This window comes from Mollisia scopiformis, assembly GCF_001500285.1.
Source record: "Mollisia scopiformis unplaced genomic scaffold LY89scaffold_26, whole genome shotgun sequence".
Classification (NCBI taxonomy): Eukaryota; Fungi; Ascomycota; class Leotiomycetes; order Helotiales; family Mollisiaceae; genus Mollisia; species Mollisia scopiformis.
In genome coordinates, this window is record NW_017263606.1 from 370,149 (window position 1) to 396,057 (window position 25,909).

Below are 25,909 nucleotides of genomic sequence, written 5' to 3' on the forward strand. Positions count from 1 at the left end.
CTTGTTTGTCTCCCTCATTATTACTATAGCTTAAGAGAATCATTGGTAGCGTCTGCATTCTCTGGAAACGGAACGATCTTGTTCGCATTTACCTTTATTGGAATGCCCCCAGCTCAGCCCTGTATTGGGAAAGCTTCCAGATCACTGAGAACTGGAAGCTTACAACAAGGCAGAGATTCAATCCATTTCTGGCGGCCGCTTCCTGTTCATCCCTTGCCAACACAAAGTCCTTACTGCTTTCAGTATCACTCGGCCGCCAAACAGTCCCGAGTGAACGATCCCGAATGAACGACGTGGCGCTGAGGATCCAGTAAGAGTTCAGTAATCGTCGTCAGAGTTGACTAGATTCGTGTACCCATAAGACTTGATGATACTGGAAAGGGTCTTTTGCGGGCGGGTGATGAGCGTGACCGTATACGATGCTCACGGTCCACGTCTGATTGGCCATTACTCAGATCTCACAGCTGAGAGCCAGTATTTGTCAACTCTATCCGTCGTATTATCTCGTTCATTCCTTGATTCGGCCGAATATTCTCATCCTTCAAGCCTCAATCCAAATAATCGCCAGTTTGTCAACATCTCAAGCAAGGGGAAAGACAGCAGGCTTTCAATGTTCCGCAAAAGCTTTCGATTTGTTTAAAGCCGGGCATAAGCTCTCCGAAGATGGCTCAAGTGTCTTATCTCTTCTCTCGATCTTTTGGTGTACTTGCTGCTCTTACATCATGCTTGCACTTTTCAATGGCGCCCAAGTTTTCCTCTCATCTTCAGCATTGCTCACATTATCCTCTTTCGTTTCTGCTGCACAAACATCGTTCCAAATCAACGGGCACAAGTACAGTGTTGACAATATAATTACAAGAGATATTAGCATCATTGGAGGTGGATCTTCTGGGACATACTCGGCAATACAACTTCGAGACGCTGGTAAGAGCGTGGCTGTGATCGAACAGACCGGACGTCTTGGTGGGCACACACAAACCTACATCGACCCGACTACAGGCACTCCCATTGACTATGGTGTTGATTTCTTCCACCATCTCGAGGTTGTTACAAATTACTTCGCACGTCTTAATGTATCATTGACTACATCGTCGACCGGCGCATCAGGTATCATACAAGAGTACAATCAACTCTTCCAATCGTCGTTATGGCACTGACCATTTTCTTCAGTTATGCGGACTTTGCAACGAGCACGCTTGTCGCAGCTCCAACCGGAAACTTGACAGCTGCTCTTGGCATATGGGCTGAACAGATCGCAAAATATCCTTACCTAGACTACGGCTTCGATCTGCCAGACCCAGTGCCAGAAGACTTCCTCCTCACATTTGTCGAATTCGCTCAGAAATATAATCTCAGTGCACTACTGCCTTTCGCTTGGACGTTCACACAAGGTGTAGGCGACTTTAGGAAAACACCGATGTTGTATTTTCTCAAAGGAATTGGACCGGAGGATCTATCTGACCTGCAGAACGGGTTTCTGACAACAGCACTGCACGATAATAGCTTGCTCTACCTCTCTGCACAAAATGTGCTCGGGTCTGATGTTTTCTACAATAGCACCATTCTCGATGTCGAACGCTCTAACAGAAATGGAGTTTCCATAATCGTCAAACAAGGCTCAAAGCTCACACTCATCAAATCGACTCAGCTGGTCGTCGCTATTCAACCCACACTCTCAAATCTCGCTCCCTTCGACCTCGCAGACAGCGAGAGCGACATCTTCGGAAAGTTCAAATACACACAATACGTCACAAGCATCCTCAACAACACTGGCATTCCATCAAATGTCTCCATAAACGGCATCGACCCCTCCCTCGAATTCTCCATCCCCGCTCCACCCGCACTTTACGGAACAGTAACAACGGGACTCCCAGGCTTACAACATGCATATTACATTGCGACAGATCCCTCTACCACCGACTCCGAAATCGAAGCTGCGATCTTGTCACAAGTGAAGAATATCCAATTCCCAGGCAAGCGATCTTCAAACCCGGATATTGTGGTTAGTAGTAATCACCAACCGTTTACGCTGCAAGTCGGTGCGGATGATATTAAAGACGGGTTTTATAAGAAGTTGTATGCGTTGCAGGGGAAGCGGAGGACGTGGTGGGTAGGAGCGACTTGGCATACACATGATAGTAGTTTGATCTGGAGGTTTGTGGAGGGGCTGTTGCCTAACGTTACGGCAGCGTTGTAGAGAGTGGAATGTAACATTTGGTGTGGGAGGAGTTTGTGTTAGTTTGGATATATTGAATGTTGAGTTGAGAATTATTCAGAAGTTACCACGTGGGAAGCGGGGCAGTCTCCTATCGTTGAAAGATTGTTAGGACTGTTGTCCGATTCATAAAGTGAATGACTGCTTTGTTCATGTCCCACATACCTGTGTGTAGTGCGTGGACTGCTATGGTTCAATTTGGATGGAGCGGAATCTGCTAGAGGGCGGCGGGATCACACCGGGAGCGGGCGGGTAAGTGTGGCTGACAGCCTTATAAGGGTTAACCGGTCGGAAAGTTTGAGCTCATTACATGACCTGAACTTCTACTTACCTAGATAGGTATGCTGTAGATGAAAAGGATTGTGCCAGCGGCCGCATGATTATTACTTCTGTACCAATCCGGCTCGCTAAAGTTCTATCTGGGATCCAAAAACAGAAAACGGTCGATGAAGACATCTTCAGGTTTCACAGGTTATAGACTGAGAAGTGATATCATGTCTAGATCCTTTGAACTAATTCTTGCAAAAAGGAAAATGGTCCTACTATTAAGACATGTAGTTGCACAACCGTGGACAAAAGCAGCAAAAAGTTATTCACATAGGAATGGGCTGGATTAGAATCAGTAAGTGAAATTCCAACGCGAAGGAGATATTATTCTTACCTCAACCGGGATTTGAACCCGGGGCCTGTCACAAGCTTCTCCAGTGAAGGAGAGGGCGATGAAACCCGAAGCGACAATCATACCACTAGACCATTGAGCCTTATGGGCTATTGGATTGAGCCAATAGCCATTGTAGCTCCAAAATTGCTTATTTTCGTACTCAATGCTCTTAACAGAATTTGTGGAGATCCAACGAACTCAGCCAATGAAAAACTTGGTGGATGACTGTAAAGAGTTTAGCGTCGGGACGGCATGATGGCCGCGGGAACTTCAAAATCCCTATGGCTTTTCTCCCTCCATTCATCGTTAGACACCAGAAGTCAAATTTTGAAGAGTTCCAGGCATCGACCATACAAGTTGTGCTAGGCAATCACACTCCTATGGATTTTGCACCAGACTTATGGAAACAATCCTACATTTCACAGAAGGCGATGCTCGAATCCGGTGATGAGCACACATTCGACATCCATTCCCATTTCTCTGTCTTTGCTTCTCACTTAATTCTGCGTATATAGTGCAAATTTACTTTGTACGAATGTTTCTTGACAAAGAGACGCTGTGTTGTCATTTTTTGAGTTGTGAAGATCCTAGCTAGTCATTCTTCGTTAGTAGGGGCTTGAAAGCTTTGCTAGAGTGAGAGAATCCAAAGATTTCTCCTTTGTCATTGGAATCATCGCAATTTCTAGCCTCATGGTTTTCAATTATCTTCTTTTTCGCTAGGGTCAGTTCTCATGATTGCAGGAAGCTACGTTTTTGTTTACTCGCAATGTTGAGGAAGCCCGACTCACAGATGTGCTGAAACCCCAGACTTCAGTGTCCACTCTCCTCAAATCTTGCTCACAAGATACGGGCGCCTTCTTGGAACTGTTCTCTTGAACTCTGTCGCATGGTGAACCAATACAATGCGTCCACATCGCAGTAAGGACTGAATTCGAAGTATACTGGTGCGGGGTATTTACCCCACATCCCCACCACCCAACTCCAATCTCCTATCCGATTGCAGATACAAGTCACAACTTTCCACCAGAGAGTTGCAATCAGTGTTTCTATCTTTGAATCCTTTATTATCTTTACTCACATGATGGCTCTTCGAGATCTGACAAACTCTTTGTCTTCCTTGGCCATAATCTGTGTTCTGACCATCACACTTGTACTTTACTATATCATTCTAGCTGTTCTATCCCCGTTGAAATCGCTACCTGGACCGTTCTTTGCAAGATTTACTCGCTTGTGGTATCTCAAGAATGTTTGGGATGGTGAATTTGACCAGATAAACATTGCTCTGCACAAGAAGCATGGTATGCACATAATTTGATTCAACCTTCCAGGAATCTATGGTGACAAGCAAATAAGGCCCAATCGTCCGTATCGCCCCAAACGAGTATTCGATAGGTGATGCAGAAGCTATCAAGATAATCTATGGTCATGGCGCCGGATTCATCAAGGTATCAAGCATTATATTCGATATTCGTCTACAAGTCCCATCTCAGCTAACACGCCTGGAATAGGCACCTTGGTACTTCGCAAGTGGGAATGCTGACCCATATACCAAAGATCTTTTCACCGATCGAAATCCCAAGACACATGCACAAAACCGCAAAAAGGTCGCTGCACTCTATTCCATGACTAATTTGACATCCATGGAGCCTCAAGTGCACGAGTGTGTAGGCGTCCTTCGAGAGAAATTCTCAGAGCTGGCAACCTCAAAAAGCCCTCAAAGTTTCGATCTTCAGCACTGGTTTCAATGTTTTGCATTCGATACAATCGGGCTCATAACAGTAAGTCAAAGTGCTCAATGATTCGCTTGTCAAATTGATCAATACCAGCTCAACAAACGCTTCGGCTTCCTGGACAACGGCAAGGACAAGTGGGGCCTTCTCGCAGCGCTCCATGCCTACCTAGAATATGTCTCCCACGTGGGGGTCTTCTCAGAACTGCATCCCATTCTCTATCGTATCGTCCAGAAATTCTCAACAAGCTCAGGGTCGTCAAGACTTCGCGAATTCACTAATGAACAGATTATGCAACGATTAGCTCAACTCGATGTTGAGAAACAAGATTCGGGCGACTTCTTGACTAAGCTCTTGAGCATGCACAAGCAGAACCCTGTAGAATTCTCTATGTCTGCAGTATTCGGGACATGTTTAACGAACATTGGTGCCGGGTCCGACACGACGTCTGTCAGTCTGGCAGGGATCTTTTATCATTTGATCAAAGTACCCCAAGCTATGTCAAAGGTTAGGAACATTTATTCAGAATGAAACACCCGAGCTGATTCTGACAACTATAGCTTACGGAGGAAATCGATCAAGCCTATCTTACGGGCAAATTCTCATCGCCACCAACATTTGCCGAGACTCAAGAGCTGCCATACTTACAAGCATGTATCAAGGAAGGTCTTCGCATGCATCCAGCGACGGGTTTGCCTTTAGCCCGAGTTGTCCCCGAGCAAGGAGCGACAATTGCTGGACAATTCTTTCCTGGAGGCGTGAGTCCTTCCCTTTCCTCATACCGGAATGGCATACTCATCTTCATTTCGATAGACGATTGTCGGTGTCAACTCATGGGTAGCACATAGCAACACAACCGTCTTTGGCAACGATGCAGGAATCTTCCGACCAGAGCGGTGGCTTGAGAGTCCTGGACGTAGCTCTTATATGGGGAGATATTTCATGAGTGTAAGACCACTCGAAATCTTTCCTCTCCCCAAAATAATATATCCTTGTGACTGGCGCTAAGATGTGATCATAGTTTGGGTCAGGATCTCGGACTTGCATTGGGAAGAATATCAGCTTGATGGAGATCTCGCTCGCCATTCCGGATTTGATCAAAAACTTTACTTTCGCGATGGCGAACCCAGATCAACCTCTGAAAACGGAGAATCGGTGGTTTGTTAAGCAGAAGAATCTTCACTGTAGGATTTGGTTGAGAGAAGACAAGAAGGAACATTGATGATCTTGGCAACGGCTGAGATATGTGGAGAGTGTCTTGGTGCTTACAGTTGCGCGCTATTCTGAATAGATTTTAAAGAACGTTTTATCTCCCATTCAACTTTATCGAAACCTATTTGTGAGTATGTAACAGTATTCGAATGCTTGCTCACCAGTATAAATGGCCTGGTTGGAAATTAAGACGAATGAATTGTTGTGACAGTAGCGCAATTGCCGTATTAGCCAAGAAGCCTGGTCTTCGCTATCATTTTAGTCTAACTATTGAAAACTTTATGATACAAAATGTTGGAGGATTTGGGCTGTTGATTATACCAAGAACAACAATCTATTGCGTCGAAATAAATTACGAAACCAAAGTATTTGAATAGACACCATGCTTGGAGAATGGTTACTTAGTAAAGTTCTACTGTTTTTAATGTTGTCTTTGGAAGCTTTACCCCACCGTGAGTGGTCCACGCTAAACTGCTAGCGGAGATGAATGTTCTTATGTAACGCCGTCTCGATGCGAGGAACTGCGTATCCCGCATAGCATTCCAAAACTTCATCGGCGTGTTCGTAGTCTCAATTTGTTCAAACTTACATTCGATGTCATGCCATTTGCTGAACCACGAATGGATCTTTTCTAAGCGAGCCTTCCAATCGCATGATCTCCCGTCCGAAGGAAAAGGCACGCTCCCAAAATGCAGATCCGCGCTTCAAGTCCAAGTGGCGTAGTATGAAACTGATTGCTGACGAGACTAGTGCGTAATGTAAGCTTAATTTAGCCGGACGTTGGACCTCATCTTTCCATCATCTATCATTCCAGTTGTTTGCTTCACCTGGTTACACAGTCCATTGCTTTTATACTCGCTCTCATATCTACCCTGCGACTCGCGTTGGTGATGATCCCAATCCTTGCATGACCGTCTATCCTTACCCGCGAAGATGATTTCATTATTTCAGGCCCTCCCGTCTCTCTCCGCGTCAACTGTTTCAACTGTCGTCATCCTCCTTCTTGTCAGTTCATACACAATTTGGGCATCAAGGGGCTTCCGCTTCAGTTCTAAAAGCCCTAAACGATTGAGAGAAGGGTACCCGATTTTTGGAGCTCTCCGTTTCTTCACTGCGAGATGGGACTTTTTCCAACAGGCTCGAGCACAGACTCCAACAGGAAACTTTACCTTTTTTGTAGGCAAGCACCCCGTGATTGGATTAACGGGTGAAAAGCCACGACAAGCATTCTTCCAGAGTCGGGATTTGGATTTTACTGAAGGGTTTGTACTCACTCTGTGGCGCAGTAGATTTTGGCTGACAGTGTTCAGATATGCTGTGCTTTTTGGACAATCGCCGGCTGATGCCAAGAAAGCAGACGATGTTCATGTGCCTGATGAAGATTCAAACTTTACGGGACCGGGAGGATTCTTCAACAAGCGCATGACCCACATGATCTCAAGCGCTAGTTTTGGAAGAAGTAAGATATCGATGTTTTCGTCAAGTCTTTTGTACTAACGTATGTAGATCTTCCAAAGTTACTCAAAGATGTCCGAGGTCGTCTTGATGACCTCAAGAATGATCCTACTGGGTTGACCGACCCATTTAAAAGTATCTACATGACCATTTACCAACTCACCATGAGAATGGTAGGTTGTGATGACATCGCCGATGATCCAGAACTGCTCATGAAGACACTTCAATATTACGAGAAGATTGATGGAAGTGCAACCCCAATTGCAGTCATGTATCCATGGTTTCCCTCACCAGCAGTGGTCAAGCGCACATACGCAGCCGGTCAGCTCTACATGATCGTGAACAAGATCGTCGAAGACAGGGCAAAGACTGGAAAGAAGAGGGATGACCCACTTCAGTACCTGATTGAACAAGGAGATAGCATGTATCGGATCATCGAGTTCATCATCGGTGCTCTCTTTGCTGGTCTTCTCAACAGCGGTATCAACACAGCATGGGTCCTGACTTACCTTGCTAATGATGCTCACTGGCGGTCCGAAGTCCGGAAAGAAGTCGAAAGCGTAGCTGCAAAATACAGCACGAACAGAGATGCTCCGCTCATCGACCAATTAGCCGAAGTTCCATTTCCAGCCTGGGAATCGGAATTCCCACTGATAGATTTCTGTCTTAAAGACAGTATCAGAATACAAGCTCTAGGAACTGCGTTCAGGAAAAACGTCACGAATAAGAGTATTCCGATTGGAACTGGTGATGAAGTTATTGATCCGGGTGCGATTGTCACATATCATTTGGGTGATGTGCATCTTGATCCGGAGATCTATCCAAATCCCAAGCAATGGGATCCGTCGAGATATCTCCCTGAGAAAGCGGAGGATAAGAAGAAGCCTTTTGGGTACCTGGGTTGGGGAGTGGGGAGGCATCCTTGTCGTAAGTCTTCTCCTTTTTTCATCAAAATCTGACTTCTAATTTGAGTCTTGCAGTGGGTATGAGAGTAAGCGTCCATTCTTCGTTCCCTTGACATTCAAAATTTACTGACAGTGCCCCAGTTTGCCAAGCTAGAAAACAACGTAATCATCGCGATGTTCACAGCAATGTTCGACTACGAGCTCGCAGACAAAGCTGGGAAGCCTGTCCAAGGGACACCGGAGGTAGATTTCAATGGCAAATCAGCGATGAAGCCACGCGTTCGCCCTTATGTCAAATACACAAGTCGAGATTGAGAAAAAATAGGTGGATTCTTGTTGGCGTTGGGGTACGTAGATTTAGTGTTTGGCTTACAACGACCGGACTTGTCGGAAGACTACTCTTTGGTAAAGGTCTGGTGGATTTATGTTTTGATAATGTACTTCTTAAGGGCCGCTTCCTAATTCAGCTCTTTGCATGTATTCGCAGCTTCTTATTGGAGATGGCTCTGCGTTCACGTGGGCGGCTGTTTAAGGTAGCTGCAGACGGTCTCTAGCCTTTCCTAACTTCACAACACTCAATCTACTCTTGAACTCCATTTCCTCTCATACTATCCTGCTTGATTGTCAGTGATATACTTGCTTGCGCTTGCACTGATAGTTCTGGCTGATTTGGATCGCATCTTCGTGTTATATTTGTTTCGCATCGTCATCTTCTTTGAATACGGCAATCTGTCTGACTTTGTCGTCTCAATCATGCGCTTCCTTCATTCCAAAACTCTAGAGTTCCACGAGTTTCCCAATCACAAGGAGATCGAGTATGCGATACTCTCGCACACATGGGGCGACGAAGAAATCCTGTTTCAAGACATCAGCGGCTTCACTATTCCCACGACTCCTCCCACGATAAAGCAAAAATCGGGATACAAGAAAATCGAAGCTTGCTGTGCCCAAGCTGATAGTGACGGATTCGAGTACGTTTGGATAGATACTTGCTGTATTGACAAACGCAGTAGCGCAGAGCTGTCTGAAGCTATCAACTCGATGTATCAATGGTATCGAGACTGCATTGTTTGTTATGCTTACCTGACCGACGTAACTAATGACCTTGAGGCTGAGGCTCAGAGGGATAAATTCAAGGCAAGTCGGTGGTTTACTCGAGGTTGGACACTGCAAGAACTTATCGCGCCTCATGTTCTTGAGTTCTACGGCAATCAGTGGTACACCCAAGGGCAGAAAGCCAGCTTAGGAACGAAGTTAAGTCTCCGGAATGAGATATCAGACATTACGGACATTCCATTGCCTGTGCTCAAAAACGCTCAGGATTTGAACCGCAGAAGTATTGCCCAGAAGATGTCTTGGGCTGCGAGCAGGATTACGACGAGGATAGAGGATAGGGCATATTGCTTGATGGGTTTATTCGACGTCCATATGCCCCTATTGTATGGCGAGGGAGATCGATCATTCGTTCGACTCCAAGAAGAAATCATGAATATTTCGGACGACGAGACTATATTTGCTTGGATGCCAAATGAGGAAGACGGTTACATCCAAGGACTAATAGCCAACTCCCCAGCTTACTTCAAAAATTCTGGTAACATGCTTACAGATCGTAAAGAAGGCAGTCAGCGCACTACACCCATTACGGTTACCAGCTTCGGTTTGGGGTTGGAATTATTTCTCCCGGAAACTTTACGGATACTGGATGCAGTTGGCCCCGAGCACGAGTTTCGTGCAGATCACTTCGAACCAATAATATATGTTGCTGTTCTCAACTGTCGAACATACTCCTCAAGGAGCCTGATTGGCCTATTCTTGATTTGCACGCACGCGATGAATGGCCTAGATATGCGGGCAAATTCCTTCGTTAGGCTCAATTGGACAAACATCCCAGGAAGTCCGCGTGGATTAGCGCTGATTAATTCAGATACCTATCGCCGCCAAGAGATGGATCGTACCTCTATATTTGCCAAGTTAGTCACCAAGTCAGAATCTAGCAGCAAGTCAATCGATTTTTGGAGAACTGGTGAGAACAAGAAGGTGTGGATCAGGGCATGTCCCAAAGGCTTCTTTGTCGCGGATATCTGGGAACGGGATGCTTGGTGTTCTGTGTTGCTGTTCGAAGATGACGCTGGTTCTGATGCATTTGTGGCTACGGCTACGTTCGACGAGTTCTCTACTAGAGGTGGAAAATTCTCTCTTCGGCGTTGGACTCCGGGCAATGCTCTCGAGACACATTACAAAACTCGCCACTCTTTTGGTAAACTAGAGGAAGATCATGCTACTCTTCATTTGGACTCCGGAAGGATTATTTGTGCCTCTTACCGGGTACAGAAAATGGATGGGGTACTTGGTTATGGATTGTATATATATCTTGGCGAGGCAGCGGATACCTCTGGACGTGCTTATTATTAGGCACGTATCTAAATCCTCTCATTTTCTAATGTCTATGTCATAGCAGCAATAGCATCAAGTCGGACATGTAAAAGGATGATAAAGCACGAACTCAAATAGATAAGAGGTACGCTTTTCATTCTAAGCCAACCAAACCAATCCCCAGCTAAACATACAATCTCCAAACCAAAACTTCATCTCCATCCTCCCATATACCACATTCCTAGTGTCAATCCTTTCCTGAGGTCCAAAATTTACAACTTCCCCTTTTCCTCCCCAAGCAGCTCCACCGCTGCACTCGCGATAGCCAACTTCCCCGTCTCCTTCACCTTCGTCTGGAAAATAACCTTATTCCCCTCCTTCCAACACTCCGTAACCAGCGTCTGACCCGGCAACACCGTCCCCGCAAACCTCACCTTGATATTATTAAACTTCCCAAACTTGCCATAAATAGCCTTACCCGCGACTCCGAAAAAGCACAGTCCATGCAAAATCGGGACTTTGAACCCGCCCATCTTTGCAAATGCCGGGTCAACGTGCAACGGGTTGTAGTCGCCCGATAATCGGTACAGGACAGCTTGTTCCTCGGTTGTTTTATCTTCCGATACCCAGTCCGCTGGTCTAGACGGAGGTTTATTCGCAGCGGTAGAGGCACCTCTATCTAGCGGTTTCGAGACGCCGCCAAAGCCGCCGGAGCCACGGATGAAGACCGTGCTCTCGTTGTAGAAGAGCGGCTTACCCGTTTCTTTGTTGATGGTAGTGATCCCCGATTTCACGATGGCGGCGTTGCCTTTATCGACTACTTCGAGGAGCTTGGCGTGCGAGACGAGGGTCCCCGAGGTGGGGATCGGGTAGGAGAGGATTTCGAGGTATTGTTCGCCGTGGAGGAGCATCATGGGGGAGAAGTTGGGGACGATGTCGTTGAGTTGGTAGGGGGTTTCGGCGGAGAAGAAGGGGATGACGCCGTAGGTTGGGAGGACTTGGAAGTTTTCGTCTCCCTCGCTGAGATAGGCATGTTAGTTGCTGTTCTCATATCAAAGACTCGGTTAAGAAGGGGAATCATGTGATAAGGGGAAAGAGAAAGGGGGTCGCACAAGACTAGTGGCAGCTCGGTCTTCTTAGCCCCAACGCCGAGGTTGTAGAGAATAGCGTCTTTTTCCTCGTACTTGAATTCCGTACCGTTGCTCTCCGCTTTCTTGGCTTTTTCGATGTTGGCTAGGATCTCGGCATTTTCACCTGATGGCTCACTCTTCTACACACAACAATTCGTTAACATGAATTTATTCCTAAGTACAACTACAGATTATATTTCGTCCAATGCATTTTTTATCGATCCAATGACAGGAAAGGTGGAGAAGCAGACTCATACCTTACTCGCACCCTTGCCCTTTCTGTTCTCAAAGTTCGCCATAATGCTCTTCAGCCCATCATTTCCATTCTCGGGATGATCTGCTCGTCCATCATTGAAGTTGTTAATCTTCTCCCATTGCTTGAGAACAGCCTCGGGAGTAAGCTTCTCGTCGATGGGAAATCCATGACCGCCAGATCGTTGCCAACGTGTTCGTCCAACCCAGCCGCTGCCGACTTCGAATAGCATGCCGGTGGCAGGCTCGGGAACCTTGTCAGAGCATAGAGCTACGACAAGAGGTGCTATGTAGTCTGGCTTGAAGGCTTGGACCATTTCTTCCGGGAGTATGGTTCGGGTCATGGCTGTGCCGGCGTTGGGAGCGATGGTGTTGACGTAGATGTTGTATTTTGCGCCTTCACGAGCAAGAGCGCGGGAGAAACCAAGAATACCACATTTCTACTGCTGTTAGTCATGTATATGAAACCCAATTAGTGATACTTACTGCTGCAGCATAGTTTGCTTGACCAAAATTGCCATAAATACCAGAGGTTGAGGTAGTGTTTACAATTCGTCCGTACTTTTGCTTCAACATGTATGGCCATGCTGCTTTTGAGATCTTGTATGTGCCTCGGAGATGAACAGCAATGACTTGATCCCACTGCTTGTCTTCCATGTTGGTAAATGCCTTGTCTCGGAGGATACCAGCGTTGTTAATGATGATATCAATGCGTCCGTAAGCGTCAATTGCAGCCTTTACAACTGCATCTCCGTCTTCAGCAGAAGCCTTGACACCAACTGCCTTGCCACCATTCTTCTGGATCTCTTGGACAACGTCGTCTGGGTTCATTAAGTCGTTGACAACGACGGAAGCACCGTATTTGGCGAATGCTAAGCAGTAAGCGCGGCCAATACTATAAGATGTCAGTATCTATCTCCATTTCCCTCAAGATTGATATAACTCACCCAGCACCACCACCAGTAATCAAAGCGACCTTGCCCTTGAAATTAAGAGTCTCTCCTTTGTCATTGGGGCCCATCTTCATGGATTTCTCCAACAATCCCATAAAATCGGCAACTCCAGTTGGATATTCGGGATTTGAGTAGTCCGAGACCTTATCCCACTTCTTCAGAATAGCTCCTGGGGTATATGTATCATCTGCCTTCAAAAGGAGACCACTTGATCGCTCCCATCTCAACTTAGCTACGTGGCCACCTCCAACTTCGTAGATTGATCCAGTCTCCTGACAGTCTTTGTGTGTCAAAACAGCAACGAGTGGGACGACCCAGTCTGGCTTGAGGTTTTCGAGGACATCGGGTGGCATAACGGTTTGGGTCATTCGGCTTGCGGCTACTCTTCATTAGCATCTGCCACAATCCCAGATATAGGAAAACTTACCAATTGGGGCAATAACATTGGCATGAATGTTATACTTCGCACCCTCCTTTGCAAGTGTCTCGGTAAAGCCAACCATTGCCAACTTAGCAGCAGAGTAATTGCATTGTCCGAAACTCCCAAAGAGACCAGCCGCAGACGCAGTGTTGATAACTCGTCCGTACTTCTGTTTCCGGAAATATGGCCATGCGGCTCTAGCACACTTGTATGAACCTTTGACATGGACAGCTATAATCAAATCCCAGTCTTGATCCTTCATGTTCTTGAAGCTGATATCCCGAAGGATACCAGCATTGTTGATTAAGACATCGATGCGGCCAAAGTTCTTGATAGCCGTCTCGATGATCTTGTCGCCATCCGTTACGCTGTCATAGTTCGCAACTGCTTTACCGCCTGCGGCTTTGATTTCGTCGACTACAACATCTGCTGCCTTGTTTGGGTGGGAGATTTAGCAATTGTCTTCGTCTCCCCAACACCGAACTATTGGTAAACATAGAGAGCAGCATACCTTCGTCGAGTTTCCCTCACCCTTGAATGAGCCTCCCAGATCGTTAACAACGACACTGGCACCTCTAGATCCATATGCCACTTCAAAAAGTTAGTAATCGCTTTCACGGAAAAACCGAAGGCGGAATCTTTGCGTACAAGCATAGGCTCGTCCTAAACCACCTCCTGCACCTGTGACGACAACGACCTGGCCATCATATCGTAGTTCCGACATCTTCAATCGGCGTATCTCAAGCAATCCAATTCCTGTTTGGTAGAGGTATGATCAAGGAAAGGGAAAGGGAAGAAGCAGTATTCGTGAGGAAGAGAACGGATAAGTACTAAATGGCTGGCTGATCATTCGGCTCTCGCATGCCTCGGCATTTTGGCTCTTTCCCATTTGGCGGCGGTGCACTCCCATGACGAAGAGCCGGCGCTGAACCCAAACCCCACACGATTCAGGCTCTGCGCCCCACACAGTCATCCTTCACATGCGAAAGCTGGAGTTTGGAAGTTGACAAGGTTCACGTGGAGAGAAGAATTCCTGCCGTCAGATGAGTGATGAGTATTCTTTGTTTTGGAGGTACAAAGTATGTCATTCCCATGTGAATGCTGCGTTACAGCTATTGTACGGCCATGAGTTACACATTACAATGATGTGCCTTTCAAAGCTGTTGTGCTCGAGTGAGCTGTGCTAAGGTAGCACTTGGGAGAAAGTCCGTGGGATATGGGACATTGAACCTTAGCGTTTGACGGAGTTGTCTGCAAGACCTCCTCCAATCCCTTGATTAAGTATCCTCCAAGTATTACTGAATTATGTTTGAAAGTTGTTGGAATTTCAGAGCAGAATAGTTTTCGGCCCCAGACAAGCCACTACGGGAAACATTTCACCGTGGGGCAGCGGCTTTCGTCCGATCACTTCCCGCGACTTCACAACATCAACTCTCAAGATGTGAGCCCCTTTCATATGAAGGCAACCCGCCCTTCACTTCTTAAACTCTTTCATCAATGGCCTCGAGTCCATTTTCTGCCTCCTCACATCCATCACCATCCTAATTCCAACCTCAAAATGACTACAACAGCAGCAATCAACCCTTCCAAACCACCCATCGTGGACGACAAATCTCCCCACTGCATCCCCTTCATCCTCACCCTCCTCTCTCAACACCTCATCAATAACCCCTCAACCCCCTTCACCATAGGCCTAAACGGCATCCAAGGCGCCGGAAAAACAACCCTCGTCTCGACCCTCTCCTCCCTCCTATCCTCCCCGCCACACAACCTCCCCACCCTCGTCCTCTCAATCGACGACCTCTACCTCCCTCACGCCGCCCAAACCCATCTCGCCGCCTCGCACCCCTCCAATGCGCTCATCCAGCACCGCGGCGAGCCCGGGACGCACGATATGGATCTCGCTGCCTCTGTATTCTCTGCCTTGAAAGCCGGGGCCGAGACACGAATTCCGTGTTACGACAAGAGTCTACACAACGGGGCTGGGGACCGCATCCCTGAATCGGAATGGCGCACCGTTAATAAACCCTCCGAGCCGAAGATCGCGGTTATCATAATAGAAGGCTGGTGTGTAGGGTTCCGGTCTCTGCCTCCGTCTTCTATCCAACACCTACAGGCCCAGCCCTCGAAAACGCTAGCGAAGCATAAATTAGAAAATTTGTTGTTCGTGAATGAGAAATTGGAGGAGTATGAGGTGATCAATGGGGCGTTGGATGCGTTTATACATATCGATGCGGCGGAGACGGGGTGGGTTTATGAGTGGAGGCAAGAGCAGGAGGATGCGTTGAGGAAGGAGAGGGGGATGGGGATGACGAGGGAGCAGGTGGAGAGGTTTGTGGATGGGTATTATCCTGCGTATGAGCTCTATACGGAGCCGTTGCGAGAGGGCATTTTCAAGGGCAAGGAGGGTGGGGAGGGGAGACAGTTGAGGTTGGTTGTTAGGAGGGATAGGAGGGTTAAGGAGGTTATTAAGGTTTGAGAGGGTGAAGGGAGGCGAAGTGTAATGTATGTCCATAGCAACTACAAAGCTGTATATAGCGCGAAAGCCAATGGGTATCTCTGCTGAACACCTATCCCAGATGCTATCTTTTTGCCATCCATGCATATCCCGAGAGCAACTCCAAGCAAATGCTATTATTTTCCCATCCCAGTCCTAAACATGCCAGAGCAAATGCCATGCAGCAAAACCTAGTCTCATATACCATGGTTTCGAAACCTCTCTAACAGATTCCAAAGCAACAGCCACCTTTCGCACTTGATCCTCTTGCTCAAAAATCTTCGCAGAAAACGTATCGGCAACCTCAAGAATTGATACGCGATCAAGCGAGACTAGATGACCAAGTTAGACTCTCTTGCCTTTCAATATACCTTCTCCACCAACTCTCATATCCTTGAACTCTCGATCAAGGTTATCAGACTTGCCTCTCACAGACTTCTCCCGAGCACTAAGTTCTGCCTCATACTTCTGAGTGATCGCCTTCTTCTCAATGCGCTTCTTCTTGAGTTCATTCATCAAATCTGTGAAACGTTCGACAAACCAATCGCCTCCATTCTCCCAGTCACTATGTGAAAGTTGCCCGTAGAATGCAACTTGAGCATCCTGCCCCTCCTTGAAAGCATAGTGCTCCATCTTCTCCTCCAGAGCACTGGTATCCCGTAGTGGCTTGGCCAATTGGAAGGTCTTCTTGTCATCTATCTTCTCCCATGATTCATTCTCCAGCTCGGCATATGTCATCTTGCGAAGTTGTGCATCGGTATAGTCAGGGACAATAGGATCCTTCTTGGGGGCTTCGGTGGGCTTTACAGGACGAGGAGTTTGTTGCGAGATTAGAGGTTCTTTTTTTCGACGATTCTTGCTTGGACTAGGGTTGGGAGTTGGAGCGTCTTCCTCCTCGGACTCATCGTTCTCGGAAAGCACTTCGGATTCTGGTAATTGAGGCATAATCTCTTCGACATCATCCATCTGACTCGAACGCTCCTCGACAATTATGGATGGTTGAGCATTGTGGTCTCCAGAACGCGATCGCTTTCTGGATTGACGCTTGGCTCGAGATGGTGTGGGATCCTCCAAAGAACGGACAACAAGATTTCCATGCTTTTGGCCACCGAACTGACCGCTAATTCTCAAGAGCTCTTGCTCTGCGTTCTGCTCGATCATTGGTGACTGGCTTTGCTTGTGTTGAAGTCTATGCTGGACTGATAATCGAGGGTGCTGGGACTGAGAGTAGGATTGGTATTCTGCTTGTTGCGATGCATATGGTTCCTCATCCTCGAAAGGTTGGGTCTCGTCATCTTCTGCAAAATGGTGAGGGACTGCCAAATCGCTAGTGATTGTCTCGTCGAAGTCTGAAGCCACAGTGGAGTCATCGAGTCCTCCTCCGAATGAAGAAACTTGTTCAGGTACATATTGGGCGGGAGGGTAAGTGGTTCGATAGGCAGGGGGGTTCGAGGTATAAACTGGCACTGGCGTAATGCCAGGAAGCTTCTTAGATGTGGAACTGACGGAACCGTGCTTGAACTTCAATTGATGCGCATCCTCGCGGCCTGGAATAACACCTGATCTAGGCACTGGGGAATTAGTACCATTGCGAGCTTGTTCTTGGAGCTGTGTGAATCGGGAGGCCATCGTGGATAAGATGGTTCGACTCGGTGACTGTGACTGAAAGGCAGCCCGTCAAAGGTGTATTGCCAATGATTGGGAAAATGATTGGCTTGGTAGGGGTCATATAGATGCAATTTGGCGCATAAGAAGGAGCTCGTAGGTAATTCTTGACGAGGATCGAATTTTGACTAAAAAGCTGGCAGTGGATGGGGAAAGGAAGTCGCGAACACGCGGGTAGAAGCGCGTTCGATTCGCGTGCACGTGCACGTGGTATCAATTGCAGGGATGTCTGATCACCACAGGGAAGTGAGTCTGGAAGGCTTGATGTGATGAAGATCTTGTCTTTGTTTGAGAATTTGGAATACTTCATTATTTGTAATAAACCCTTGGAAAAACGCCACCTGTCATATTGGCAAGTGTATTTCGATGTTGCCATTCAGCTCTATTCGACTGATAACTATGAACTGCAATGGTTTGTTAAAGACAACAATCATGCTCGAAGAACGCCAATATGGACTACAAAGCCTGAGTCTGTCTTCAAACCATCTATCAGCTCCTCGTCTGGTATCCGCCATACTCGAAACCTTTCATGAAACGCTTTTAACCATCCTTCGAAGACTTCTGATGACCGAAGTTGCTGTGCAACGAGACAAATTGTGGGACAACTATTGTCAGTGTCTTCTAACCTCAGCTTACAAGCATCGATACTTGTTTGTACTAAAGGGTCAATAAGGGCATCATTATAGATGCAGTCGCAAGCAATGACAACATCGAAGCTCTTCTTCTCGACGCCAATCAGAGAGGTTGTAACTTCGTCGGTCTCCCAATCCAATGGTTTGTACATAATATTACCTGGGTCCGATATTGACTCGGCTTTCACTGCTCTTTTCTTCGGCTTTACACTGCTTTTCCTGCCTCGACTTCCAGACATAGATGTCTGGCAATTCTCTTCGAGATTTTGACTCAGCAACTTCGATACATAGTCTTGATCCGTTAAGGTGTAACATCCCACCGTCGGCCCTAGAGATAGTCCGATGATCCCAGAGATCCCACAACCGAGTTCAAGGACCGTTGAGGTAGATTGCAGTATGCCATGCTTGAAAAGCAGGTTTGCAGGTTGAGTAATCCATGATGCGAACAGAGGTGTAATCTTCCAGACAACTATGAATAAGACTTAGTCCAAATATGTAAGCGTTCGGAGCAACCTACCAGCTCCGGTAGTACCACCTCCTCGATTCGATGAAAGTAAAGTAGGTGATTGGTGAATAGTCAGATCTCGACCATTGATTGTTAACTCCAACGATGTTGCCTTAGGATCAACAAAGCCAAGATCTTGAGAAGGTATTGATTGAGAAAAAAGGAGGAAAGCCTCTATATCCGCTCAGCCTGCGTAACACCAAAATTCAGCGTCACTTGATACCTTCTTCTGGATCGTCTATCTCCGAGCCTAAAGCTTTGAGTAGACTTTCGGCCATATTAATGAGACGGATAATTTTCCGCAATGCGGCAACGTGTCAGACTTCCCAACGAAATGTTCTTGACCATTCACGAGACGCTTTCTGTGTTGTGGTCGGCTATGTTATCGAATCACTTGACCCTCTGCCTATCCCAAAGACAGCCTCGATGAGGCACACAGGGCACCTTTGTCTGATGACGAGTCAAGTAGTGAGACGAGGAAACTAATCGAAGCCGCGAGGATAGTTGCAGTTGCTGTAGAGTACAAGAATCGCTGCATCGGAAGATTCAGCGTTATACTTTTGCAGTATGTCGTGTAGAAAAGAAACTCTTGTGCCTGGATACGACGTCGTGTCTTGTTGTGGGGAAGGGCAGCTGAAACTCTGCAGTTGGAAAATGCCCATCGCAGCTGGTCCCGACGGTGTGCAGGGCATTAAGCTTGACCGGGGTTGTAACTAGTGCAAAAAGACCCCGACTTCCCGTGTGTTGATGATGGCCAAGGCGAGAGGCCATGACGACGTTCCCCAAGCTTCAACAAAACCACAATCACAACCCCATCCAACACAATCCTCAGCCTTGCCTCTTTCGTTGTTCACTGTCATCAAGTCCGTTATTGAGGCGCACTTCATTTTTCATATATCCATCGCCGCCTTCGTCTCTGCATTTCTATTGACCTTGGTCTTCCCAACAAGTTCCAAGATGTCTCTCAAGAATGCCACCGTCCAGCCCAAAATCTACCACAAGCCGCCCTTCAGCGTAGACGCCCCCGGATACAAGCAGGTCGATGGCGAGACGATACCTCGCAGACATCCCCTCACTGTCAACAAGCTTGCAGAGCGACCTTCGGAAGATATTGTTACCATCTTCGACATCATCAAGCGCAGCTCTGAGAAGTATGGCAATGCCAAGGCTTTGGGCTCCCGCAAGCTCATCAAGACTCACCATGAGACGAAGAAGGTAAAGAAGATGGTGGATGGCAAGGAGCAGGAGGTGGATAAGAAGTGGACATACTTTGAGCTCAGTGGATATGAGTACTTGAGCTTCCATGACTACGAGAAACTCATCCTGCAGGTCGGTGCAGGTTACCGAAAGCTAGGCATGAACAAAGAGGACCGGGTACACATCTTTGCAGCTACCAGTGCGCATTGGCTTGCTACTGCACATGCTGCCGTCTCTCAATCAATGCCTATTGTCACCGCCTACGACACTCTCGGCGAAGAGGGTCTCAAGCACTCTTTAGTTGCCACCAAGGCAAAAGCTATTTTCCTTGATCCTCACCTCCTACCTACACTCATCAACCCTCTGAAGGAAGCAACCGAGATCAAATATGTCATCTGGAACAGTCAAAACGAAGTTAAGCAGGAGAATATCGACAAGCTCAAGAAAGCACACGACCGTCTCACAATCATGAGCTTTGAAGAGCTTCGAAAACTTGGTGAAGATAATCCAGTGGACGCAGTTGAGCCAGGGCCAGATGATCTCTGCTGTATCATGTATACCTCTGGATCTACAGGTCCTCCAAAGGGAGTGCCTTTGAAACACAAGGCAGTTGTGGGCGCAAGTAAGTAGAGCCACAATTTTGCAGGATACCGTACTAACTGCTCTAGTCGCTGGTGTCAGTGTTATTGTCGAACCCTACCTCGGTCCCGGTGATGGTCTCTTGACCTACCTCCCTCTCGCACATATCCTGGAATTTGTCTTCGAAAATGCATGCCTATACTGGGGTGGAACTATGGGCTACGGAAACCCCAAGACCTTGTCAGATACATCTGTGAAGAATTGCAAAGGAGATATCAGAGAATTTCGGCCTACTGTTCTTGTCGGTGTTCCTGCTGTGTGGGAATCCGTCAAGAAGGGTATTGTTGCCAAAGTCAATTCTGGTAGCGCTATCGTTAAGAACATGTTCTGGGGCGCCATGTGGGCAAAAGAGAACATGCTTCACTGGGGTCTCCCTGGAGTCGGTATTCTCGACGCTGTTGTGTTCAAGAAGGTTAAAGAGGCAACTGGCGGCAGATTGAGAATCTGCATGAATGGTGGTGGTCCGATCGCCAGAGACACCCAAAAGTTTATTTCGATGGCCATCACTCCTATGATCAATGGCTACGGTCTGACCGAAACAACTGCTATGGGTGCTCTTATGGACCCTATGGAATGGACAGACAATGCTCTCGGAAATATCCCAGGATCCATCGAAGTGAAGTTGGTTGACTTCCCGGATGCTGGCTATTTCGCAACCAACAAACCCAATCCTCAAGGTGAAATCTGGATCCGAGGATGCACTGTCATGGATGGTTATTACGACAACCCAGAGGAGACTAAGGCAGCTATTGCTCCAGAAGGCTGGTTCATGACTGGTGATATCGGAGAATTCGACCAGAATGGCCACTTGAAGGTTATTGACCGAAAGAAGAATTTGGTCAAGACTCTCAACGGTGAGTATATCGCTCTCGAGAAATTAGAGTCGGTATACAGAGCCGCAACAGTCGTTGCCAACATCTGTGTTTATGCGGATCAGCAACGAACAAAGCCAATAGCCATCATTGTTCCTGCGGAACCAGCATTGAAGAAGCTGGCTGAGAAGATAGGTGTTGAAGGAAACGGTGTTGAGGATCTGGTTCACAACTCAAAGATCCAAGATGCTGTTTTGAAGGAGTTGCAGCAGGCTGGTAGAGCAGGTGGATTGAGCGGCATTGAAATCATCGAGGGTGCGGTATTGGCGGATGAGGAGTGGACTCCCCAGAATGTAAGCTTGGCCACTCCCTTGTGATAAAGTATTCTTACTAATATCTTTCAGGGCTACGTCACTTCAGCTCAAAAACTTCAAAGAAAGAAGATCTTGGACAGATACAAGAAGGAAGTTGATGCTGCCTATGCTAGGAACAATTAAGTGCAACAGTACTCGGGCAAGACTTAATACCACGGAATGAAAAAGCCTCGTGGAGTTGGGGGAGTCTATTTCACAAACAAGGCTAGTACGGTACAGGGGAACGGAAACAGAATATTTTATCAGGAGCAGCCTGAATTTGGTCTTGGTCTGTCTGACGTATGTGTATGATAGCTTTTCTCTATCTTTTGCCTCTGGAAATATTGATATTTGTCTTTTCTGAAACGAAAATGTATGGTTTCTTCAGAGACTTATCGAAATACGGCTCTTGATGTCTGATAAGTGATTTCAGGATGCTTTTGATGCGTTTTTCAGACGCTGAGAATATAAGCATTGGACGAATGGACTAGGATAAGTTGACAATGATAATTCATTGACAGCGACAAACCCTTTTTCAAAACCCCTCCACCAGAGAATTGGCCCACCGACACATGAAAGACAACTAGAGTCAGTAGCTCGCCATACATGCACACACCTCTCAACCCCTCCCTCATCCCAGCATTAGTGACGGAAAGGTAAGTGTCCATCAAAATTTTACCCTTCTTAACCAGCACGAGGTTGTCTATTTATCGTTTGGAAGAAGTTTGAGGGATGGTGGTTTTCGAGCGTGAATATGAGTTTGAGTTTTGGCGGTGCATGATTCACTTATTGATTATAGTGCCGAAATCTTCAGTAACTAGAGCGTAAATATGAAACTGGCTAGATGATTCACTCATTTCTCAACTGTTGAAATTCCAAATAATGATGGTTTGAAGTGTGGACATAGAGAGGAGCGATTCACGCGTACCGCGCGATCTGCGCTGTATGCGCAACCAGCGCAATTCGCGCAAATATCGACACTCATAAATCAGAGATAGGGTATATATACCTACCCCTCCCTCTTTTTTGGTCAGACATATCATTCTTTACCTGGGTCATGATGATTTTTGTTGGGATGTCTGAGCCGGGATCCTGACTTCTGAAATGTGAGAGTGCTGCAAGGTTCTGGGACGCTGGACAGAGTGAAGAGAGAGGGATAATGGTTGTCAAGAGGTGGGTGTATTCGTCTGAATCTTCTTTGTAGATTGTGAATGACGGGTAAGCTAGATGAAAGGCTTAACAAGGAGTTGTTGGGAGGGCTTGGTGTGAGGGGAGTTCTTGTTTGGACGAAGCTTGAAAGACATGTTGACGACGAGAGGTAGATTAACGATGAGAGTGTATGTGATTTGAGAGAAAGGAATCACTAGACTTATGATCATGTTTTATAGCCAAGAGAGTCGCAGGGGACAAGTTGTAAGGAACCGGGCAGGTGGAGACGGACGGGCTGAACGTCACACCCAAACCATGAACCGTCTTCTCGGCCTTCAAAATTATTGGTGATTACTCCGTTTCGAGGGAGCGACTTGTATTTATACAGCTAGGATTCCGACTAAATAGTACAGTGAATGAATTGCGCTATGCCAAAAGTTTTTGACTCCAAAATTCATCGAATCATGTACAGGGTTCTCATATCTATTCGTAATTCATGCAAGCTCGTCCTCGCTATCGTCAATAACCAATTGTCTCGCGCCACCCCTTCGAGTCTGCCTCTTGGACTCCGGATCTTGTCCACCAAAAGCAGCCTGGGCATGTGTAAGTTCTCTTTCTGCAATTTGCACCTTGCCTGCTAGAACGCTCGGTTCCTGGGTATCGTCATTTTGCAATGCCATCCGTGCATCTTGCAGGTTCTGCGAAGCTTGTCTGACTTTCTCTGTTTTCCTATGAAACTCCAATTGGGCCCTCGTGTCCATCCCACTCGTTGCACTTGCTCTGCCGTCGCCACTCTCGTGCTTTGGTGGTACTACTCGCCCGTTTGCGTCAAAGTCAAAGTAATCCTCCGGCTCGATCGTCCCTCTTCCAACAGTGTCCTCTGTCCAATCTCTGGGTGGAAGTAGAGCACGCTTCATAGCTTCGTTTGCATGCCACTTTTCATCTTCGGTATTCTCAGCTACCGCTTTCAGGTATTGATCTTTGTCGAAGGCTCTCCAGCGGCGGGACTCTTGCTCCTGTGAATTTTGTCTCACCATCGCCAGGCCACGAGCGAGTGCTTCAGGATCATCCGCTAGCTCATCCAGTTCTTTATCTCTGTCGACACCATCCACTTCTTCTTCGGGCTCCATGGCTGGATCAAGTTCGTCCTCGGTTCCTTGCCATTGGGGTGGAGGGGGAGGCAAATCTTCTTCGTCTTCATCTGACCAGTCGTAATTTTCCTCGTCACTGTCTGGGATCTCGAAGCCTGTGTCTTCAAGCTTGCGCTTTGGTGCAGGATGAAGGATGGGTAGTTCAGATGTTGAGGTTGGATGTTGGTTCTCAGAACGAGATAGTGGATGGGGAGATCTCTTGACTGGCGACTTGAATCTTGGAGTTGGAATAGCATCGATAGGGATAGTAATCGGTGTCAGTCCAGACCCGACAATGCTGAAGGCGATGGCTCTGGGTCTTCCATCGGGGACAAGGACTCCTTCGGCCTTGAGAATTTGTGCAAATCTTACATCTTGAATAGACGTGCCACCTTCGTCCTTCCAACCAAAATCTCGGAAGAGAGCTACTCGGCATCCTAGAACTTGTTCCCAGTTTGCTGAATTGATGTCTGGGACGAGAACGGCTCCCGCTCCCGAGCGCATTTTTGTTTTACATGGTGATAAGATTACAATAGCTATATTTCTTGTGGCGGCAAGGTTTTGGATGGTGTTGATGATGCTTTTCAGGACGGAGAATTTGCGGGAGCCAGATTTGGATTCTAGAGGTACGTGAGCTTGAATGAATGCAAGGGATGATCTTGAACTTACCTCCAGGTTTTTTATTCTGGATATTGGAGTCGGCATTGCGTGGATACGCATTCTCAAAGAGAGTGGAGAAGGAATCGATGATGATCAGGCTGGTATTTGCAGGCGGCTCAGAGGGGCTGTGTTCCGAAAGGAATGCAATGAGGTGGGACAAGGTCGGAGTTGAGAAATGTGTGAAGTTTTCATGTAGTGATTGTAAATGCGATTGGTCGTGGTCAGGGGGTGACGAGTTTTTTGATGATGCGGACAGGATTTGGGAAAGACGGTGCCCCGATACCTGGTGTGAGCCATCTACAAATGTCAGCAGTGTTCTGGAATACGAGCGTTTGATCTTCTGGATATGGCTTTAGATATTCCCAGCGAAGATTGAAACCTCCTCATCGCATCTTAAAAGAATGTTGAGTCCACTTCATATCACGAGAAGCGGGCCATTCGAGATCACTGTGATGACTGACCAATCCATACAACAACTCCACCAGCTTTCAGAGCATTGGCGCTCAATTGTATGCTAGGAACATGTCAGCATACTCAATAGCCGGGCAATAAAGTACTCACCCTATTGTAGTCTTGCCAACACCGGGGGGACCATAAATTTCAGTCACTTTTCCACGAGATACGCCCCCATAGAATGGTTCTTCATTGCCGGATACAGGTTCCCTGTTTTGTAACGCACAATCGAACAGAGGTAAACCTGTTGATATACATCGCGTTGGTGATGATTTGAGATCTTGCAAAGCCTGAGCTGCTGAGACAGTTGGCATGCGATCTAGAGATGGTCAGTTTGAGCTTTTGGAACGGAGGCAGGAGTTACAACATACGTGGAGAGGGCGAGAAGTTCGAGCGTCCAGGACCGTGTATCGAATTATAGTCCATTTTTGCTTGACATGGTTGTCAAATCGCAACGCTCCACGCTCCACGCTCCAACGTCTGGAGCAACGCGAGAAGGCGCGTCTGGCACGTGATGTATCCATTTCGGTTAAACGCTTATCACTTCTAAAGTTCTTTCTCTCCTGCTCCAACTCTTCATGTTTCCTCCTTCAGAAATTGTTATGCATCCGACACCATCACCATCGCCAGAATATCCCCATCATCTCGTCCAAGCGATATCTCAATATTGATCAAAATGGTCAACAATTTCTCTTATCATCGTGTCCGTCAAATAATGTATTTCTACAGTAGCATTCTCGTATCAGTCATCACAATGCAGCTGTCCTTTGCAGGGGCTGCTAGCTCTCCCAGAACTCTCGACGACCGGCAAAAGGTATTATTGGATACGAGAATACCCGGGCACCTGGTCTATCAAAAGAATAGCTCAGGTACCGTTGGATAAGCTTGAGATAGCGTTGTTATTGATGCG

General features: G+C 47.0%; 9 protein-coding genes and 1 non-coding gene across 10 annotated transcripts; 6 read left to right on the top strand and 4 right to left on the bottom strand.

Moving 5' to 3' along the window:
• The first annotated feature begins 531 nt into the window (after window positions 1-531).
• Window positions 532-2,241, top strand: LY89DRAFT_787404 (FAD/NAD(P)-binding domain-containing protein). Its single transcript, XM_018223070.1, has 2 exons — window positions 532-1,120; window positions 1,171-2,241. The coding sequence occupies exons 1-2, from the start codon at window positions 723-725 to the stop codon at window positions 2,195-2,197; spliced, it is 1,425 nt and encodes a 474-aa protein (XP_018064705.1). The 5' UTR covers window positions 532-722; the 3' UTR covers window positions 2,198-2,241.
• A 632-nt stretch (window positions 2,242-2,873) lies between these two features.
• On the bottom strand, window positions 2,874-2,976 carry LY89DRAFT_t71. The gene has a single exon. It is a non-coding gene; the product is annotated as a tRNA-Pro (tRNA).
• Window positions 2,977-3,957: 981 nt separating this feature from the next.
• LY89DRAFT_656116 (cytochrome P450 oxidoreductase) lies at window positions 3,958-5,870 on the top strand (the record flags this gene model as incomplete). The annotated part of the gene is made up of 7 exons (XM_018212364.1): window positions 3,958-4,174; window positions 4,230-4,321; window positions 4,385-4,654; window positions 4,703-5,113; window positions 5,167-5,364; window positions 5,420-5,554; window positions 5,628-5,870. 7 exons carry the CDS (start codon window positions 3,958-3,960, stop codon window positions 5,826-5,828), a joined length of 1,524 nt encoding a protein of 507 aa, XP_018064706.1. The 3' UTR covers window positions 5,829-5,870.
• Window positions 5,871-6,435: 565 nt separating this feature from the next.
• LY89DRAFT_656117 (cytochrome P450) lies at window positions 6,436-8,770 on the top strand. Its single transcript, XM_018212365.1, has 5 exons — window positions 6,436-7,080; window positions 7,129-7,277; window positions 7,325-8,200; window positions 8,254-8,264; window positions 8,320-8,770. The coding sequence occupies exons 1-5, from the start codon at window positions 6,752-6,754 to the stop codon at window positions 8,491-8,493; spliced, it is 1,539 nt and encodes a 512-aa protein (XP_018064707.1). The 5' UTR covers window positions 6,436-6,751; the 3' UTR covers window positions 8,494-8,770.
• A 161-nt stretch (window positions 8,771-8,931) lies between these two features.
• On the top strand, window positions 8,932-10,097 carry LY89DRAFT_700842 (HET-domain-containing protein; the record flags this gene model as incomplete). The annotated part of the gene is made up of 2 exons (XM_018217148.1): window positions 8,932-9,885; window positions 10,047-10,097. The coding sequence occupies 2 exons, from the start codon at window positions 8,932-8,934 to the stop codon at window positions 10,095-10,097; spliced, it is 1,005 nt and encodes a 334-aa protein (XP_018064708.1).
• Window positions 10,098-10,572: 475 nt separating this feature from the next.
• LY89DRAFT_626874 (multifunctional beta-oxidation protein-like protein) lies at window positions 10,573-14,199 on the bottom strand. Its single transcript, XM_018211125.1, has 8 exons — window positions 13,956-14,199; window positions 13,819-13,898; window positions 13,314-13,740; window positions 12,881-13,265; window positions 12,420-12,828; window positions 11,939-12,373; window positions 11,664-11,821; window positions 10,573-11,571 (listed from the first exon to the last, which is right to left on the bottom strand). Exons 1-8 carry the CDS (start codon window positions 14,029-14,031, stop codon window positions 10,824-10,826), a joined length of 2,718 nt encoding a protein of 905 aa, XP_018064709.1. The 5' UTR covers window positions 14,032-14,199; the 3' UTR covers window positions 10,573-10,823.
• Window positions 14,200-14,451: 252 nt separating this feature from the next.
• On the top strand, window positions 14,452-15,872 carry LY89DRAFT_689629 (D-glycerate 3-kinase). Its single transcript, XM_018215942.1, has one exon. The coding sequence runs from the start codon at window positions 14,866-14,868 to the stop codon at window positions 15,784-15,786; it is 921 nt and encodes a 306-aa protein (XP_018064710.1). The 5' UTR covers window positions 14,452-14,865; the 3' UTR covers window positions 15,787-15,872.
• On the bottom strand, window positions 15,846-17,606 carry LY89DRAFT_689630 (uncharacterized protein). The gene has a single exon (XM_018215943.1). It carries the CDS (start codon window positions 17,431-17,433, stop codon window positions 16,150-16,152), a length of 1,284 nt encoding a protein of 427 aa, XP_018064711.1. The 5' UTR covers window positions 17,434-17,606; the 3' UTR covers window positions 15,846-16,149.
• Window positions 17,607-17,807: 201 nt separating this feature from the next.
• Window positions 17,808-19,229, bottom strand: LY89DRAFT_723598 (uncharacterized protein). Its single transcript, XM_018218830.1, has 3 exons — window positions 18,830-19,229; window positions 18,619-18,780; window positions 17,808-18,570 (listed from the first exon to the last, which is right to left on the bottom strand). The coding sequence occupies exons 1-3, from the start codon at window positions 18,882-18,884 to the stop codon at window positions 17,900-17,902; spliced, it is 888 nt and encodes a 295-aa protein (XP_018064712.1). The 5' UTR covers window positions 18,885-19,229; the 3' UTR covers window positions 17,808-17,899.
• Window positions 19,230-19,563: 334 nt separating this feature from the next.
• Window positions 19,564-21,751, top strand: LY89DRAFT_740083 (acetyl-CoA synthetase-like protein; the record flags this gene model as incomplete). The annotated part of the gene is made up of 3 exons (XM_018220545.1): window positions 19,564-20,425; window positions 20,472-21,607; window positions 21,659-21,751. 3 exons carry the CDS (start codon window positions 19,564-19,566, stop codon window positions 21,749-21,751), a joined length of 2,091 nt encoding a protein of 696 aa, XP_018064713.1.
• Between the last annotated feature and the right edge of the window lie 4,158 nt (window positions 21,752-25,909).